General features: G+C 41.5%; 1 protein-coding gene across 1 annotated transcript; it reads right to left on the reverse strand.

The window, feature by feature from the left end:
• Positions 1–968: 968 nt before the first annotated feature.
• MYOC (myocilin) lies at positions 969–19,581 on the reverse strand. The gene is made up of 3 exons (XM_036753218.1): positions 18,912–19,581; positions 6,191–6,295; positions 969–2,594 (listed from the first exon to the last, which is right to left on the reverse strand). The coding sequence occupies exons 1-3, from the start codon at positions 19,453–19,455 to the stop codon at positions 1,810–1,812; spliced, it is 1,434 nt and encodes a 477-aa protein (XP_036609113.1). The 5' UTR covers positions 19,456–19,581; the 3' UTR covers positions 969–1,809.
• Positions 19,582–20,111: the final 530 nt, after the last annotated feature.

Below are 20,111 nucleotides of genomic sequence, written 5' to 3' on the forward strand. Positions count from 1 at the left end.
TTGTTGTTCAGTATTTCCCAATTATATTTTGATCTCGCTGCCCTGGGGATTGCAGGTTGTGTTTGATAACTCTGGTCTAGGCAACTCTCTAAGACTCCAAGCTGCTGAGAAGGTACCAACCTGTACTTGTAGGAGGAGTTTCCTCAACCAGTGAAATCACAGGCGCACGCAGCCCCTATCCCCATCCTCAGACTCCAGAGCCCATACTCTAGCTGCTTCCCTGGGAACAAACAAAATGAAGGTGGAACACAGAATCAGGGCAATGGTGGGGGAGAGGGAAGGAGAGAGAGAGAAACAGAGAAGGAGGGAGAGAGGGATGGAGGGAGAGGAGGAAGAAAGGGAAGGGAGGGGAGAAGAAGGGAAGGGAGAAAGGAAAGAAAGATGCCAAGAGTCACCCGGCTAGTAAGTGTCTGCCTCACGTTGACCGCAGATCTTCATAACTTCAGGACCATTGCTCTGTCCATCCTACTGCATAGCTGCCTAAGTGACTGAGTGGCCTTCTATAAGTTTTTTAACCTCTCTGTTTCTCTGTGTCCTCATCTGTAAGATGAAGAGGTTGAAGCATGGCCTCTAACATCCCTTCTTCTAGATCAGCAATTCTAAGATTATATGGAAATGTTGCCTGACTCCTTATTTTACCAGAGGCCAGAAGTGTGAACCATGCCAGCTTCTTCTGAGGTGGTCAGGCTTAAATGGCCTTTGGCCCCTTTCAGCTCTATGTCTGCAGTCCTATGGTCCTTTATTTCAAGCCCTGTTCTTCCATGATAGTTTTTGGAAACTAATACCATTCCCCTGATCTCAAATGCAAGCATTTTAAGGGATCTGGAGGAAACAAATAATGCCCTTAGTCAGGAATGGGGAACCTGTGGTCTCAGGGCCGCATGTGGCCTCGAGGCCACAGGTTCCCCACCCCTGCCCTTGATGAACACAAGTAAGTATTAAATGCACAGTAATATAATCACACCAAATTTAAATGTGAACATTTTGCAACATGTTTATTCGAAAAGGCACCAGTAGGCACAATCGGAGACAGTAGGAACTAATTCTTGTGAATACATTGTCTCCGAATCAAAGCCCAGCGTAGGCCCTAGGATGCTTTTCTTCACTCTGAGTTGCTGGCTTTGTGTTATATAATGCAGTTCTACAAGCCCCGAGAAATTAAAATAACAGTACAGCATTCCCCACCCCCTGCTCTTTCCCCACCCCAGCAAGTCAAGCAGGTCTTCAGTGATAAATTTATGATAAATTTATCACCATATAAATTTATAGTGATAAAATTATGGAAACGAATGAAAATCAAGCAGTATGAGAAGGTATGGAGGAGTGGTATAATCCCATCCAAGGAGGGAGAATCCAGGCTGATGGATTCACAAAGCCACCACTCAAAGCAGTGGAATGGCCCGTCTGGATTAAACCACTCATCAAACAATCAGCTTCTTCCCCTGTTACTTTCCTCAGGAAGCCTTCTCAAGGTATGGTTCTTTAGCCATTTGGTATTCTTCGTAAAAGTGTGGCTAGTTTTAAGCAGAACCTATCATGTATTCAATCAACACTTGTGACTGTACCCATCTTCTCACCCTTCTTTCTTTCTCTCCCTCCACTCTCCCAATCCCCTCCAAAAATATTATTTCAGAGCCAAGTGTTATGAAAAGGTGAATTCTTCTGAGTTTATGAAAATGGAAAGCACAAAAAACCAGGATGAGCATGGAACAGCTTGCTTTTCCCTCCGCCTCCTCCCCTGTTCTTGAGTTCCTAGTTGGTACTGAGGATTATGTCTTCCTCTCATTCCTAGGATGGCTCTCGTGTGTTTCACATCTGAGAGAGCCTTATGTCATATTCCACCATATTGGAGTTATCCCATGAGAAGATCTTCTTTTCAGCAGGATTGTAATCAACCATGCTGTTGTATCTATACCGGTTCTTGAACGGGATGGTCAGGGCCTTGCTGCTCCTGGCCCTGGTGTCATAAGCCAGGTTAATGGTGGCATCAGCCACCGAGTAGCTGTTGACAGTGTAAAGGGTGCCACAGATTATGAATGAGTTGGCCACTGATTGCTTTCGAATGTTGGTCTCCCAGGTTTGCGTGAGTTCTAGTGTGTCTGGATTCATTTTGGAAAGGACAATAGCTCCCTTGGCTTCTTCTGTGCTATAGATGACCCATAGTCCTGTTTCGTCCACTGCTAAGTCAATGTCCGTATAGCCACCCCAAGAATAAGGGAACTGTCCATGATAACCAGCATTGGGAATCTCCTTTTGAGCCTTCACACTTTCAGTCTTCAGGTCATACTTGATCACAGTTCTAGATGTATGTTTCTGATAATAGAGGGCTCCACGGTAAACCACAGCCCCTGTGCTCTCCATTGGGATAGGCAGCACGTGAACTTTGGAAGGATAGCCCTGTGTGAACTGGCTAATCTGCTCATACTGAAAGACCTGACGGATATCTGTGCCAACTGTATCAACTCTCCAGGTGGTCTCCCGAGTGTAGGGATACGTAGGCTCGGGGTCTCTCATCCACACACCATACTTGCCAGCAATTGTCTCTGCCTTTCTCAACGTGATCGGTTCACCTACCCAGATGAGTTCTCCACATCCTGTTGGACAAATAGAAAAATAAAACCTGCTTACCAAAGACCTTTCAGAATGTAAATGCTAATTGTAAAGACAGGAAAGACATCACTCCACAGCAGTGTTAATTCAGTTTTCGTGGGCTGAGGTGAGGTGATGAGTCCTATCAGTGTTCCTCCTAAAAATCAATAGCTCTGACCCAGAGAGAACTCCTGAAAGAAAATGCTAGTTGCCAAGACAACCCTTTGAACCAAGGTTTGAAAACAAAACAACTCAACTGTCCTCTCGGAGCTCTAAGCACATCACTATGCCTTGGCTGGCTCTGGTAGAAGCAGCATCGTGTAGGGAAGGTGATGAGCATTTATTAAATACCTACTATGTGCCACGCACTTTGCTATAGAGCTTTTACAAACATTGGCTCATTTGATCCTCGGAACAACCTTGTGAGATCTGTGCTATTATTATCCCTACTTTACAGTTGAGGAAACCAAGGCAGGAGGAGATTAAGTGGCTTACCCATCACACATCTAGTAAATGTCAAAGGCCAAATTTGAGCTCAGGACTCTCTGATTGCAGGCCCAGTGGTCTCTCCACCAGGCCACCTGGCTGCCAATGTAATGGAAAGAAAGCCTGGCTTGAATCTGAAGCTCTGGATCCAAACCACCTGCTGGCTATGTGATCCTAAGCCAAATAATGTTACATCTTGAGTTTTAGTTTCTCCATCCATAAAGTGGACAATACTCATTACTATGTCCCTCACAGAGTTGTGAGGAGAGTCCATTTTAAAGTGGCACCACTTAGGGATAAGGGAGAGAATTTACCTTCTTCTTTTGTTGCTTTGATAATACATGATTTTTGTTGATTTCATGAGCCATATTCTCAGACATTTGTCAGGTCTCCGGTAATGGTATGCTTTAGAGCTAGTTATGTCCTCAAGGACTAAACTATAAGCTCTGTAAGGACTGGATCCATCTCTTGTCCAAACTTTGCTTCTGCCCCAGTCGCTAGAACAGTATTCTGTATACAACAGGCACTTAATAAATGTTTGCTGAATAAATGGGGAAAATACCTTGATAGACAAAAAATTTAGTTTTAAATAAATCCTAGTCACTGGTTAAATAAGCTTAGTCATCTTTAATTTTGTTATTGAAGATGATGTCTATTTTCTCTAGCCTTCTCACGTTTCATTATTTCATAATTTGACTATTTCTAGAAACTTTTATCATATGATCTTCACTGGGAAGGGAAGCTAGCCCAGTATGTGCCAGGCACTGTGCAAAGTATTTAAAAATATCTTTGATGTGACTAGCAATAGTCGACATTTCTGGAGTTTATAATCTTAGCCTCATAGAATCACAGAATCTCAGAATCAGAAGGAAGTTCAGCAGCCGTGCAGTCTGACCTATACTTGAACAAGAATTCTCTCTAGGGGCAGCTAAGTGGTGCAGTGAGTAGAGCACCAGCCCTGGAGTCAGGAGGACCTGAGTTCAAGTCTGGCCTCAGATGCTTGACACACTTACTAGCTGCGTGACCTTGGGCAAGTCACTTAACTCTAATTGCCCTGCCTTCCCCACTCAAAGATAAAGGAAAAAAAGTTCACTTTGTAGTTTTTTGTTTTTGTATTTGCCTCCTTGAAACTAACCATTGCCCCCAATCCTGCCCTCTACAGCCAAGCAAAACAAGTCTGATCCTACTTCCATAGTGATGGCGGCTGTTCAGCTACTAGAAGGTTGCTATCCTGTCCCTTCTCAGTCTTCACAAGGCTAAGCATCCTTAATTACTTTAGCTGAGCATAATAATTTAAGCAAAAACTTTTGGAGAAAATAATGTTTGTGGAGTTTTTTTCTATCACAAATGGAAAAAATATAGCAAAAGAAGTATTGGAACTAAACTATGAACACCTTAAGATCCATAGCCACATCTTAATAATCTTTGTGTTCTCATTATGGGCTAGTGCACTACTCTGCATATAATGGATGGATGGATTTAGGTATAATACCAAATTATTATTATGTATTATTAAACATATGTATTTAAATGTATTATTAAAGATAATCTGTAAGCAGTTAGAAAGGGAAATGTTGATAACTGGGCATGCCTTCAAGTAAACTCATTTACTTTTTATGGCCATGTTACCAGACTAAATTGATGAGGAGGAATGATGTAGATAGAGAATACCTCAATTTCAGCAAAGATTTGACACCCTCTCCTATATTGTCCTATTAGAAAGGAGGGAGAGGTATGAGCAAGAGGATGTTGGATCTTAAGCCAGTTAAATGACTGGATTCAAGGAATAGTCATTAATAGACAGATGATAACATGGAAGGAGGTGTCTAGGGTAACTCCCTAGAAGTCTGTTGTTGGCTCTGAGATGTTCAATATGTTTTTCTGTAGCAAAACCAAAATCAGATGGTGTGCTTATCAAATCTGCAGATGACATGCAGTTGGGAGGGATAGCGAACACACTGTAGGACAAAGGCAAGCATCCAAAAACATCTCCATTGGCTAATAGGATGCTGTACACCAAATGTAAGGTGCCTCAAAGCCTTAGCGCAATTTTAGGTTTCAATGGCTTAAAACTGCACTAAGGATTTTGGGACATCCTGTGTAATAAAATGAAATATAAGAGAGAAATGTAAGGTCTTAAATTTTGTTTCAAAAATCAGATGCACAAGTAGAGGATGGAGGAGGCAAAGTTAGACAATGCTTCATATGGAAAAAAAAATCTAGGTGGTTTTAGCAGACCACACACTCAATATCAATCAGAAGTGGCATAACTGCCTAAATGTAAAGTGATCTTAGGGTGCAAAGAGAGACTTAGGGATTAGACCTTAGGATGATAATTTTGTTTTACTCTGCCCCATGAAAACCACATCTACAGTATTGTATTGAGTTCTGGGTGCCACATTTTAGGAAGGATTACTGGCAAATGGGAATGAGTCCAGATAAGGGATGGAAAGAATGAAAGCCATGCTATTTGAGGACTGATTGGAGGCATTAGGGATATTTGTCCTGGAGAAGAAAACACTCAGTGGGAATGTGATGGCTGTCTTCAAGTATCTGAAGGGCCATCATTTGGAAGAGGCATTAGATTTGCTTCCCTTGGCCCATGGGTAAGATAAGATAGGGAGCAATGTATTGATGTTGAAAAAACTTGATGTCAGAAAAATCCTTCAAATAAACAGAGCTGTCCAAAAGCATCATGGGCTGCTTCAGGCTGCCATCCCTGGAATACTTAAATTGGAGGCTTGGTGACTCTTTGGGGATGTCATAAAGGGAGTTGCTGTTCAGGTACAGGCTAGATTCTATGGCCTCTGGGGTGCCTTCCAACACTGAGAGTCTGTGAGCCAAACACATTTGGAGAGATTCCACAGAATAAGTAGGGCAAGTTCCTATAATGTTCACAAGGGCAGCAGGCCCCTGTTCATACCTACCTTCCTTTCTCCTTCCCTGGAAAACCACAGAAAAGGGCAAGTCTCCTCACAATTCACAAAGGAAATGCTCATTTATTCTTTAAGGTAGGCTGATATTGAGGACGAGTCAAAGAGGGATAGGGGCAAATTAGAAAAATAAAAATGTAGAAGAAATGTAAAGTTAATACTATTGCCCATATCCTTATTACCAGAATGATTGGTTGAACTCTCTTTGAAGATATGAGAAGCAGGAACCTCAGTTAATTCAGACTTCAGTTCTTGGTAGTCTAAATTCTGCACACCCCATTTAGAAACTGTAATGAAAGAAATAGATAAATGAAGCTGTGAGGAGAGACATAGATATTGATAGACAACAAAAATGTAAATTAAATTGTTTAGGTTTTCCATACAATTCAACCAATATTTATTTTTTAAAATAAATTTATTGGTATCTTTTCTTTTTACATTACCCATAGTTCATAATGCAATCCTCCCCTCCTCTCCCAGAGAGTCATCTTTTGTAGCAAAGAATTTTTTAAAAAGACTAAAAAAATTAGTTCAGAAAAACCAATCAATCAATACATCAAAAAAGCATTTATCTTCAGTGCTCCATGCCCATAGTTCCTCACCTCTACAAAGAAGATACTGTCTCTTATCTTTTCCTTAGGCCAAGCTTAATCTTTTTAATTTCACAGCATTCAATTTGAATTGTTTTATTTTTCGTAGGCATTTGTTAAGCACTTGCCCTGTGCTAAAGTGAAATAGCCCTTGCCTTCGAGAAGCTTATATTCAATAGAGGGAGATAGCATGTAAACATGTTAGTAAATACAAAATAAGCATATGCAAAAGAGAAAAAAATTAAATACCATTTAAAAATTAAATTAAAATGAAACAGGGTAATTTGGGGGAGAAGGTACTAGGGACTAGGGGAATTAGAAAAGGCATCATGTGGGAGGGATATTTGATTAACAGGGATGCTTTATCAGCAGGTTAATTTTGATTTCAGGGATGTGGGTCCGTGGTATAGCACTGGCCATGGCATCAGGAAAACCTGGGTTGAAATGATGCCCCAGACACTAGCTGAATGATCCAGGAGAAGTCATGCTCTCTGAGCTTCAATTTTCTCATTAACAAATGCAGATGATAATAATAATATCAACCCCACCTGGTCATTTTGAAGATCAAATCAAATGAGATGAAATATTAGAAGCCTAGGGAGCCATGTAAATGCAAGCTATCGTTATTCTCACTGTCACCACCACCATCACTGCTATTATTAGCTAAAGGCTTTGTCCAGCTATTGAAATGCAAGCATCCTTGGGAGCAGCGACATCTCAACAGTGATCACTAACATCTACATAGTACGTACTATGCGCCAGGCACTGTGCTAAGTACTTTACAATTATTATTGAAGGTAGGCACTAGGTAAACAACAGTTAAGTGACATTCCCAGGGTGACACGGTAGGTATCAGAGGCTGGATTTGAATTCAGGACCTGACTCCAGGAGTGGTACTCTATTCACTGTACCACCTGGCTGCCCCTCAAGAGTAGTGTGACTGGATTTATTCTACTTTTCCCCTGAGAACTGGTCTGATAAGCAGATGAATGGAGAGAATATGAGGCTACTGGATATCTGAGGGAATTTGAGAAAGGCAGCTGTGTCCCCAGGGGCAGCTAGGTGGCACAGTGGATAGAGTGCCAGAGCTGGAGTCAGGAGGACCTAAGTTCAAATCTGCTCTCAGACACTTACTACCTGAGTGGCCCTGGGCAAATTACTTAACTCTGTTTATCTCCATTTCCTGATTTGAAAATGAGCTGGAGAAGGAAATGGCAAAACCATTCCAATATCTTTGCCAAGAAAACCACAAATGGGGTCATGAAGAGTCATACATGACAGAAACAAATGAACAACAACAAAGCTGTACCCCAGACTGTAGAGGAGGGGGTGGGGATGGGGGACCAGTGGGGGAGGTAGAGATTGGGGTAAAAAGGGGAAGCCACGGTAGCCAAAGACAATATTGGACAATTTCATATTTTTATCCAAAGTCAGTTCTGCTACAGATTATCCCAGATCCCTGTTTTTGCTCAGGAATCTACCCTTAGTGGTACTTAGATCCAAGAGCAAGGATGGATAACTCTGGATGAGCTATTTCTATTGCCGAGTTTCCCAGGCAGCTCCATTTTCTCTTCATTAGTTATGGCAACAAGGACTCGGATGACCCTCTCCCACAGCAATGTTGGGAGGATAAAGAAGTTATCACAAAGTGAGGGACTGATTACTGGAGGTGCGACATCTAAGTCATCTCATCCCAAAAGCCATCTTCTGAGTGGTTTTTCCCCTTGCTCAACCTTCCTAAGTTGCCAAGTCATCCTGGACGTTGGAAATGTTGACTTTTAGCACCATCCAAGATCATTTTTTCACTCTTACCTACACTGCTTACAAAACTAAGATGTGGCATTGGAGGCAAGGCCTGGCAACCCTTGGCACACATCATAGGGAAGACAAGTGGGGGCACCTTGCCTAATTTACTGTCTCTGGCCCTGTTCCTAGTCTTCTCCCACACACTCCCACCCTCTGACTCATTGTTGACACAGCTGGTGGCCTTGACTTAGTCTGATCCTATAACAAGTTGCAGAACTTTTTGTTGGTATCCAATGTCCTGGTATATATTACAATACAGTGTGTGTTGATTAGGAATGGGAACCTAGGGTGTCTTATGGCCAAAATCAATATGTCCAATCAATAGGCATTGTGCCTATTATGGATTAAGTGGCAAAGTGGAACAGTCCTTGTCCTTAAGGAATTTAAATTCTCCTGGGGAAGACAATATCTATGTACATAGATATTTGGGATGGGGGGCCACTAGCAGCTGAGAGAACCAAGAAAAATATTTCATGTGAAAGATGCCTCTTGGGAAGAGTTTTGAAGGAAACAAGAGATTCTAAGAGGGTTAAATGCGATGAGAATATGTCCCAGGCATGGGGGACTGGCAGTGCAAAGGTAGATTATTATATAGGAATGGGGTATTATCTGTGAGGAGCAACTAGAAGACCAATTTGGCTGGAATAGAGATCACAGGAAGGGGAGTAATAGATAATGAGGTTAGAAAGGTTGGTTGCCCCATGCCAAAATGGCTGTGGAGCATTCTCCATCTTTGTCTCACATCCCCAGGGAATCTTGGGAAGTGCTACTTGTTATTCAGTAATTTTTCAGTCTGACTCTTTGTGACCCCATCTAGGGTTTTCTTGGCAAAGATACTGGAATGGTTTGCCGTTTCCTTCCCTAGCTGGGGAACACGATAAGTGTCTGAGACTGGATTTGAACTCAGGAAAATAAGTCTTTCGGATTCCAGGTCTGGCATTCTATCCACTGTGCCACCTAGCTGCCACTTACAGGACTCACTAAGAGGTGGAATTAAATGAGGGCCATCAGAATGAGCATCTCCTTGGGCTCATAGAACAGTGCTTCTCTGTTCATATCTGGTGGCCCACTTACACCATTGTTTTCTTCAGATATAGGAAAAAATCAGTAGTCGATTCAGTATACCTTCTTGAGATGTGAGACAGTCTCAGTCAGGTAAGTTATGAAACACAAATCTTCATGAAGGCCCATGGTACCATTGCTGCTATCATTTTTAATTCCCTAGAGGTATCAGAGACCCTCAGTCCACTAGCCCATTAGCCACCATATTTCTCTGTGCAACCACTTCAATCCCAACTCGGAACTGCCTGACCAGCATCCCAAGTGCTATGTTTATGGATAAGGACAAAGGAGAGAAAGCAAAGAAATGATTATAGGTTAGCCATCCACGACCAAACACTGGCGTGTGCTTGGCAAAGTTTGAACATGGGGACCCCTCCATGCCTTTCATCAGGAGGCTTCGAGTCTTTGCTCTAATATAGGCTGCTTTACTAATTAATTCAGTGTTTTATTGATCACTAAGCATCAAATATCAATCTAATTGATTAATAACAACTTAGATTTAGTTAGGTAGTTTTAACACAAAAAGGAATCATGGTCATTTTCAATCACTACTTCTAAGTTTCCATCAGAATTCAGTTAGTACTGTTGTGCCCTTGCATGAGTAATTTAACTTCTTTGGGACTCAGTTTCCCCCTCTGTAAAGTGAGGTTTGGCCAGATGCCCTTTAAGATTCCTCGGAGCTCGGAACCCATGATCCTCTCTTTGTCTATTCTCTGTCAGTCTGCTATTCGGCTCTTCAGAAATGAAATATCCATGCACTGGAGAGAGTGGGATTGTTGCACCTTAAAAATATGAGCATCTAGATAATGTCACATTTAAAAGTGCCTTCACCCGGACCTGGCCCCCTTTTATGATGCGACCTAGATTGACCGCGTACCTTTCTTTCTCTAGCCCTGGCTTTGTCTTCAAATCAGCCTCGGTGCCAGGGCAGGTTCTCAATATGTGATACCTCTGTCCACGTGTGGATATCACATGACTCTTTTCCTTTCACTCATTTCTTTGTTCCGATGCCTTGGCTTGTACCCCATGAAAATCAAACTGTGCTTTTTCTACTGACTTCAGAAATGCTCTGGATACTGTACATAGTGCTGAGTAGCACGAGGGTGGAGAGTTAGAAGGAAAATCTACGGCTGCATCTCTCAAAGAAAGTCTGTGCTCCCTCAGCGTGGACACACATGCTCTATAAGCAGAAGGCTGGCAAGCCGGCATCAAGCCAGGCCTCCTTCCTCTCTGTTTGGAATAAAGGGATTCAACCTGTGAATACACTAAAGTTGTTCATGAGCACGTGTTTTGAGAAAAGGATTAAATAGAGTCCATGCCCAGAAGTTGTGCCAGCACCAAGGGTAGTGGAGGGGAGACCATGGCACAGTGGGATGAGTTCTAGATTTAGAATTGGAGGACCTAGGTTAAAATCCCCATTTTGCTACCTGTGTGTAGCCTTAAGCAAGTCACTATAATCCTCCAGGTCTTAGTTTCTCCATCTGTAAAATGAGAGGCGTGGGTTAGGTGATCTCCAAGGCTCCTTCCAGTCCTAAATCTATAGTCTAACAAATAATTAATAAATATAATGTAATTAACATAACAATAATAAATAACATCAACACATCTAGCAGGGAAGTTAAAATCAGGGCCAATGTGTGATGGTCTGCATTCCGTGGGGACAGGGTTCTGAACTTACAGCCAAAACCCCTCAGATGCTTAAAATGAGATGTTTGGATTCATTGACCTCTAAAGTCCCTGGAGGATAGAGGCATAAACTCCTCTATTTAAGGAAGGGAGCAGGACTGCCATCTTCTCAGACATCTCATTTCCCACCCAGCTGCATTCATTTTGGAGTTGGGTGGGTATCTTCCCCACCCTCCCCACAGCCCACCTCTGCTTTTCAGCTTCCTGTTGTGTGTTGTCTTCATCCATTAGATTGTAAGGTCTTTGGGGGCAGGGACTGTCTTTTCCATATTTGTATTCCAAGGGCTTAGCCCAGTGCCTGTCACATAATAAGCATTTTAATAAATGTTGATTGATTGATCCTAGCTCTACATTTATGATGCTAAGAACTGTTGATTGGATTTGAAAAATAGTTTCCTTGGGGAAAAGAGGAGGCTAGCAGATGTTTGGATGGCTCTTTCAACTTTTCAAGGGTTGGTCACGTACATTTTCTCATTTGATCCTATGCCTTCAGATGGAGCTTTTTCTATCTCTATTAGAAATTGTAACAGTAAGTGTTTTCAAAGAGCCTTTCTATGGCACTGCACAGAATCAGTGGGCTCTGGGTGCCGAATGGATCACCTTGCACTCTAGATAGTAACAGAACTCAAAATGTCAGAGCCATGAAGGACTTTAGAGGTCATTGAGTCCAACCCCTTATTTTATAGATGAAGAAACTAAGGTCTGGAGTATAAAATGACTTGCCCAAGGTCATATGACTAGGAAGGCAGCAGAGCCACGAACTCCAAGCTCAGTGTACTTTGAGATAGAAAAGCTTGGTACAGACAAAATAACATTATGTGGAAGGCATGCCCACGGGGAGAGCACCCTAACTGTAACTGCATGCCTTGGAAATGTTTCATATCTCTACATCTCTGCGGAGAGTTCAAGCACAGTTCTCAGGACTCATGTGAGCTTCACAGCAACTCAAACTTTGCAACAGGCAGGTCTGGACAAGACACTAATATTTTTGTTGGTTTTTTTCCCCCAAGACAATATAAAGTCCCTGAGGAGAAGGGACTGTTTTCATTTTGGTGCTTGTATCTGGAGAAGGGGGCCTCGTACATACTAGGTGTTTAATAATTGAATTTAATGCAGGGCAAGTCACAAAGCATTTATTAAGATATTATATATATAATATATATTTATATGTGTGTGTACATATATACATATACATATATACATACATATATGTATTTATATGTATGTATATGGCATTGTGCTAAGTGTTGAGAATGCAAATAAAAGCAAAAAGACAATTCTTGCCCACTCTCAAATAGCCAACATTTTATGGGGGAAGGAGCCACACAAGCTGGAGATTGGGGAGAAATGCCCATGAAGGGCATGCAGAAGCGGAGCCAGGAGGGGAAAATTGGCCTTTCTGGCATCCCTACTAAGAATGGAGGTTTTGGGAGGAGCTTACCATTAGGAGAAGAGAGTCAGAATAGTGGAGGGATATTCCAGGATCAGAAGGCTAGGTATCAGAACTCTAAAAGAAATCTTTTTCATCCAGGGTCCAGGGCTACAGTCCAAAGATTGTGGTTGATACAAAGAAGGCAGTGCTCGTACCAGCCAAGTTGTATCCATATCTGTATCCAGCACTTCTGGTTCCTGGGGCGGATGGCTTTAGAAGCACTCTCAAATCAATTTTGTAATCCATGATGTGAAAAAAAATAAAACTAACTAAGGTTCAGTCAGCTTGGAGATCAATACTACTAATAATGTGGAACATCTGGTAACTTCCTGTTTTAATTTCTTATTCATGTTGACTTTAATAAATAACTTTAACATATTAATTAATAAATAAATAACTAATAAATGTTGATGATTTTTATGCCCTGTACATTTTGGTGCCCTGGGGCAAAGCCCACTCCTCCCTGGTGCGGCTCTATCTCAACCTCCTTAATAAAGGAGGAAGTGAGGTGATCGTGACCAAATCATTTCCCTTTTCTGAACCTTAGTTTCTTCACCCGAAGAATGAGGGGGCTGGACAGAAGGACAGAACATCACCACCCACACACAGGAGAAGAGACATCCAAGGTCATCTTGTCTAAACCATCCTCCAGTCATAGACAATCTCTAAGGTCCTTTCCAGCTCTAACCTTCTACAAGTTAATGAATATACCATCACAGAAATTAAGTTCTGGCTAGCTCTGAGTTTTTTTGGCCCAATAAAAGTTTCCCTAGGAGCAGAGTCTGCTGCAGTACTCTAGGTAATAAAGAACCCAAGGTATGGCATTCTACTCAGAGGTGAAAAGCTAGAACTCAGCCACAGTGTTTCAGAGCACACAGAACCTAAATAGTGTCTTTCTTCGTTTTTTCCTTCCTTCCTCCCTTCCTCCCTTCCTTCTTTCCTTCCTTCCTTCCTTCCTTCCTTCCTTCCTTCCTTCCTTTTTCTTTCTTTCTTTCTTTCTTTCTTTCTTTCTTTCTTTCTTTCTTTCTTTCTTTCTTTCTTTCTTTCTTTCTTCCTTTCTTTCTTTCTTTCTTGTAAATAAGAACCAAGCTTAAATCTATATAAAAGGACTTCCAGAAAAACACATGGGTCAATTCTGTACTGGCAAGCAGAATTCTATTGGCAGATTGGAGAACCTGCTTATGAATTTGCCAACTTCTTAGTGGTTATGCCAGTCAGAAAAGCCCAGTTCTAGCCAGACTGGCAGGAGCTTAGTTCTCTGGCATGACTTCCAAAACTTGTAGGAGCACCAAGTTACAGCCAAATGCTAGATTCTCTCTGTCTGTCCTTGTCTCTGTCTCTGTCTCCCCCTCTCCCCTTCTCCCTCTCTGTCTCTATTTCTCTGACTCCGTTTCTCTCCATCTCTTTCCGTCTATCTGTCTCTGTCTTATTTTCACTATGTCTAATGAATTATGTGGCCCATCTGTGTGATGTGGGGAATAGTTCAACAGGAAGAAAGTCCAATCTAGGAACCAGCAATTTCCTATTTTAAAAACAATTTTGAGCAATGTTTCATATTATTCCTCTATCGTAAATTCAGAACCTATGATGGATTTTAACTTGCCCAGACTCACAGAACCATGAGGGTCATTGGTGTGGCCAGTTCTGACACCAGAGAATCTGAAGAGACCATTTGGTTGATGATAAGTATAACATCACCTGGTGGAAAACTCAAATATTACACTCCATTGGATAATTAATATAGTGACACACTGACTTTTTGTAAGCTTAAAGGTGGCACACAAGCCAATTTGGACTGTTTTTACTGCTGCAGTACCCCAGAGTATCACTTACGGGACAACAAACAAGTGTACACAAAGTCTACAGATATCACATAATTTATTTTCTTTCTTTCTCTGTCACTTATGCTCCAAATGAGACACACTCTAGAAGTAGTTTGGCTTAGAAATCAGAAGTCTTATTAATTTATCACCTTCATAAATATTTTGGCAAATAGCCTTTGTAAGGATTTTTGTTAGTTACCTTTATGGAAGATGTATGAAAGGACACGGACAAAAGCCAAGTTGCCCGAAGGACCAATAAAGTCTGTCACCTACAGCCTGGCTAGTAATTGTCTCCCAAGCCTTTGAAAACAGGTAAAAATGAAAACATCATACTTTACTGATAAGCTGTGTCAGAAATGAGGGAAATATATATACACATATACATATACACACATATACATACACATACATATATACATGCATATATGTGTGTATGTGTATATATATACGTGTGTGTGTGTATGTGTGTGTGTGTGTGTGTGTGTGTGTATTCCCTGCCCCTTGAAGGTACCATCCTTTGTCATGGAACAATCTGTGGCTGAAGTAAGTCGGCCCAAACTTCTAAGACAGTGGTGGGAAACCTGCAGCCTCAAGGCCACATGTGTCCCTCTAGGTCCTCAAGTGTGGCCCTCTGACTGAATCCAAACTTCTCAGAACAAATCCCCATAATTAAAGGATATGTTCCGTAAAACTTGGACTCAGTCAGAAGGCCCCACCCAAGGACCTAGAAGGCCACATGTGACCTCAAGGCTGCAGGTTTCCCACCCCTGTTCTAAGAGAAAGCAATTACTACGGCTCAGAGTCCTAAGATAGTTGTTGATTTTGATTGTGACAAGCTGTGGTCAGACACTGGCGAGATAAAGATCATCAGAATTGTTTTGTGAGGATGGGAGTAATATAATTTATCTTGATTATAGACAGAAGATGAGAATTTGGTTGCCAAAAATAGGCTGTTGGTGTTTTTGTAGAGAGGACCAAGAGTTTATACTCAGAATAATAAGAGGAGAGAGGAAGACCAATTTCCAAACTATCTGCTAATCTTAAAGTTGGAAATAATGGATACCACAGGTGCTACTGAAGAGTAAGTTCAGGTAAGCGGAGGAATAGCTTGGGAGTAGAAAATCAGAAAAGTCACCCAGAATATTAATTAGTTTGGGTAAAATGTTGTCCTCAGTGAATCAAGTCAAGTATAGCATGAATCAACTCAGCTTAGCAGCATCTAGGCAACACAGAAGTTACATTAATTACAGGAATTTTATGGACAGTTCCTAAGAAAAGAAAAGTCATCAAGTTTAGAGTTGTAGATTTGTGAGTTACCCAAGCAAAAGTTTTTTGGGTTTTTTTTTCCATTCATGTGCCTCTTTGGCATGTTTCCATAAATGTATGTACTGGTGACAGAGTATGTCCTAGATTTATATGTGAAGTGTTATGCATTTATTATTCCTGATTTTACTTTAAAATATGAGTACCTGTAACATTTATTTTGCCTTTAGATAAGCAAATGCTTATGCTTAAGATCTAAATGTGTCATTATTGTGAGGGACTGGTTTGTGTAAATGGAAATACATTTTTGGGGACTCAAGTGCTTAAGTGGTGAGTATGGAAAGTATTCCCTCACAACAGCATTATCCCTGGACCCTGCTAGACTTTGAATATAACCCAGAGGGGGTAGTCCTAATTTTGGGACCCTAGACTTGCCAATGTAAGAGCAGGTTGAAGTAATATATCTAGCAACCCAGACCAGAGAATAAGTAGATGTCTACACAACCCATATAAGAGGTGTGTGAAGTGCTATATTGTGAATAGCTATAAACTGATTTTTTGTTAACAACAACAAAAAAGAATTAGATCTTAAATGCCCTAGGGAGCTCTCCATTTAAAACAATTTCTTCAAAATAAACAATCACCCCAAATTTGTCTGTTATGTAAATTGATGATCACCATTTAAAAGGAAACTGATAAAATTCCACTACAACATATTTTATTAGGAGTGTATGTATATGTATATGTATATATATATACATATACTATGTATATATACAATATATATGCAATATTATAAACTATGCCCAGGAAATTCCCCAAAGACCACAAGACAATGAAAAATTGAATCCAGTCCAAATCAGTCAATGAGCATTTAATCAGTTTTCTGTGGGCCAGCACCTCTGCTAGGCACTGGACAGAAATGAAATATTCCTCACCCTCAGTGATCTTGTATTCATTTGGAGGAGAAAACATATACACATATACACAAATATTTATATGCACATGTAAATATAACACATATACACACACATCTGAACACATCGTTTATGTATATAAAATGTATACACACATGTATATAAACCTGGTGATATATACACGTGTGTGTATGCACATATAGAATATATTATATATAAAATATATGCATATATACTTACACACATATGTGTATATGCACATGTTGGCAGAACATATTTGCGTATGTAAAATATATTCAAAATGAAGATGATTGGAGGACACTAGAAGTTGTAAAGATGAGGAAAGACTTCATGTAGAAGGCTGTGCTTGAGGTCAGTTTTGAAGGAAATGAGATTAGAAGTAGGAGTGAGGACAGAGGGATTGTATTCTAGTCATGGAGGATGGCCAGGACAATGGCACAGACATAGGAGATGTAGTGTTCTGTCTAGGCTGCAGTAATGAGGCCACTTTGGCTGGACTGTAGAATGTATGGGAGTCCTAAGGGCTGAACTGTCAAATCGAGGTGAGCTGGGAAAGGTTTTAAATAGCAAACACAGGAACTTGCACTTGACTATAGAGGCAACAGGAAGTCAATAGAGTTCATTGAGTAGGAGAGGAACATTGTCAGGAAATCACTTTGACGCCCCATGAAGGAGGAATAGAAGGGGGAGGGACTGAAGTCAGAGAAGCCAAGTGGGTCGCTATTGCTATAACCCCAGCGAGACATGATCACTAGGCTTGGACTAGGGTGTTGGTCCATAGAAAGAAAGGAATGGGTGTGAGAGATGTTGAGGAGACAACAGAAATAACTAAACAATTCCTACCTTTGAGGAGTTTGTATTTTATGGGATTAAATTAATTATTATCATCAGATTATACATTTAGAGATGTAAGCTATCTTATAGATCAGCTAGTCAGACCCCTTAAAAAGTTAATGAAGCCGAGGCTCTGAGAAGTTAATTGATTTGTTCAAGGTCACACAAGTCATACATGGCAATCAGTATTTAAAATGAGATCTTCTGACTCCCAGTCCAATAGCTTCTGACATATCAACATAAATGCATATAAATTAGGGTTGGCTGCCAGACATGGATCTAATTGACTGTGTAATTTTCTTTAGTTCAGACTTCAGATAGAATTAAAACTATACTGAGGACCCAAATGAATTGTAAGGTACTGTATTCCATGTAGAAAGCATTCTGATGATGGTTTGGGAGCAGAACTTTAAAATGGCACAGATGACTTCACATTAAAGATAAAATGGTGGCAGAAGCATTGAACACAACATTCAGTGAGTCTTTATTAAAGACCTACTGTGCACAAAACACTGAGTACTTGTCCACTGTGTGGGTGCATGCAAATACACACACACACACACACACACACACACACACAACTCCCAAGGACACAAGATGAGTGTGTGCTTCAGTGGAAGTCACCAGACCTGGGGTCAAGTCTAAGTTTTATCAATTGCTAGCATTGTGACTTAGGGTGAGTGGCTTGCTTTCTCTGAACTATGCTGTCCTCAGTTGTAAAATAAGGAAATTGGACCAAATCTCTAAGGCCTCTTCCAGTTCCGAATATCTCTAATCTCTCATCTAAAGTCTTTTCCAGCACTAACATTCCATGTATCTGAGCAAAGCAGAAAAAATAAAAATAAATTTTAAAAAAACCTGAGCAGAGAAACTAGAGGGAAAAAATTAACTCCTCATTAATATTGAGTAAAGTAAAATTAACCACACCAAAGCATCTTTTCCAAAGTCATTTTCAAGTGCTGTGTGCTGATGGTCATTTGCCCTTGGGTACCATAAGCATCTCTTTAGGAGAAGGGGTAGGAGCTGGACTAGGGATTTCATTGATGTAGGGAACTCCCAGATGAAGACATATCCTCTACCAATCTGTAGGTCATCACTTTCTCAGTGTCTTAGAGCTTTCTAAACTACTGAGAGGTTGAGTGATTTGCTGAGGGACATAAAGCCAGTATATGTCAGCGTTAGAACTGGCAGCCAGTCTTTTTGGCTCCCAGGTCTGTTTCCTATCCAAAAAGCTGTGTTACCTCTTTTCTTTAGGAGACGGTAAGAGTGAAAAATACCCTTGGGGGCATCATTAGGTGCATAGATTTTAAATAGAAGGTGAGCTCTGTGTAAATGCATGTATAGAGTCTGAGTCAGGATTTGAATTCAAGTCTTCCTGACTCCCAAATCTAACACTCTCTATCGTGCTATCTGAGAGCCTCATGAAATAATTCCACATTATTTCCTGTTATTTCATCTCATGATCTTACCTTCCTTGGGACCCTGGGGAATGTCAGCTGCTGTTTCTTTGACTTGAGGACACTGGCCCAGTCTTAGCACCTCCATCTCCCTTCGGCTGTTTGCCAGCCTCCTTGCAAGGTTTCTGTTCTCATTCTCTAGCTGCTTCTTCTCCTTCTCCAGGGTAGCTTTTTCCTGGAGGAAGCGGTTATAGTCAGACTCTAGACTGGTCTTTTCCCTCCTCAGGTTGTTCAGTTCTCTTTGCATCTCCTGTACAGCTGGAGGCGTGAGACCCGGAGTTTCATTCCCTCCTAGTTGCTTCACGAGGGTCTCCAGGACACTGAGCCGGACTTTTGCAGCTTCTAACTCGGATTGCTGGGCACTGTTATCTCTCTGGAGCTCCTGGATGGCTGAATTGACTTCGCCAGATCCTGGACAGCTGGACTCATTGGGGCTGGGCACAGTGAAAGTATAGAGGCATCTGCCGTTCCTGTCATTACCCTTTTTGAGGTTGGCTGTCCTGCCTAGAGCCCCCCATGCCAAGCAACCCAAAAGCAGCAGCTGAGGGCCAAGCATGTCTGTGCTAGCTCTTTAAGGAACAGCACAGAGATCCTACAAGGCACTGACCCACAGAGTGTTTCCCTGGGAATGCTCAGTCTCTTAGTGAACTGTCAGAATGAGTGGCCCTGGGAGCTCTCCAGTGACTGAGCTCCAGGGAGGAGGTTTCATATACTGATGGGAGCCAATCTATGGGGGGGGGGGGGGGGTGGAGGAAGGGAGAGGAGGCAAGGAGGATAAGGAGTGTGAGAATGCAAAGTCGGGTGGGGCAATGGGGGATGGAAGGAGAAGAGAGGGGCTGTCTCTCATTGTCAGAAGGGTTTTTTTCTTTTTAAAAAATCTCTGTTTTGAGTTTCTTAAAAGAAGAGTGTCACATTTTCACACACTACCCACCCCAGCCTCCCCAGACTACTTTGCTCAGGGGATTGTATACACATAGCAAAGAAGTTTTCCATGGTTTCTTATGTGTGATCCACCACAACATGAACACAGAACGTAAGCAAAGCACACTGGAATCATTACATCCCCAAAGAGAGAGCATAAAGCAAAATTCTTCCTTGATTCTTTTCCAGTTTTTAATTAATATGTGCACTCACATTGTGGGGGCTAGGAGGGACCAGATCTGTGATTTCATTGGTCCAGGCAACTAGTGGTATGGAAACTCCCTTGCAGCG

The sequence above is a fragment of the Trichosurus vulpecula genome, chromosome 4 (assembly GCF_011100635.1).
Source record: "Trichosurus vulpecula isolate mTriVul1 chromosome 4, mTriVul1.pri, whole genome shotgun sequence".
Taxonomy (NCBI): domain Eukaryota; kingdom Metazoa; phylum Chordata; class Mammalia; order Diprotodontia; family Phalangeridae; genus Trichosurus; species Trichosurus vulpecula.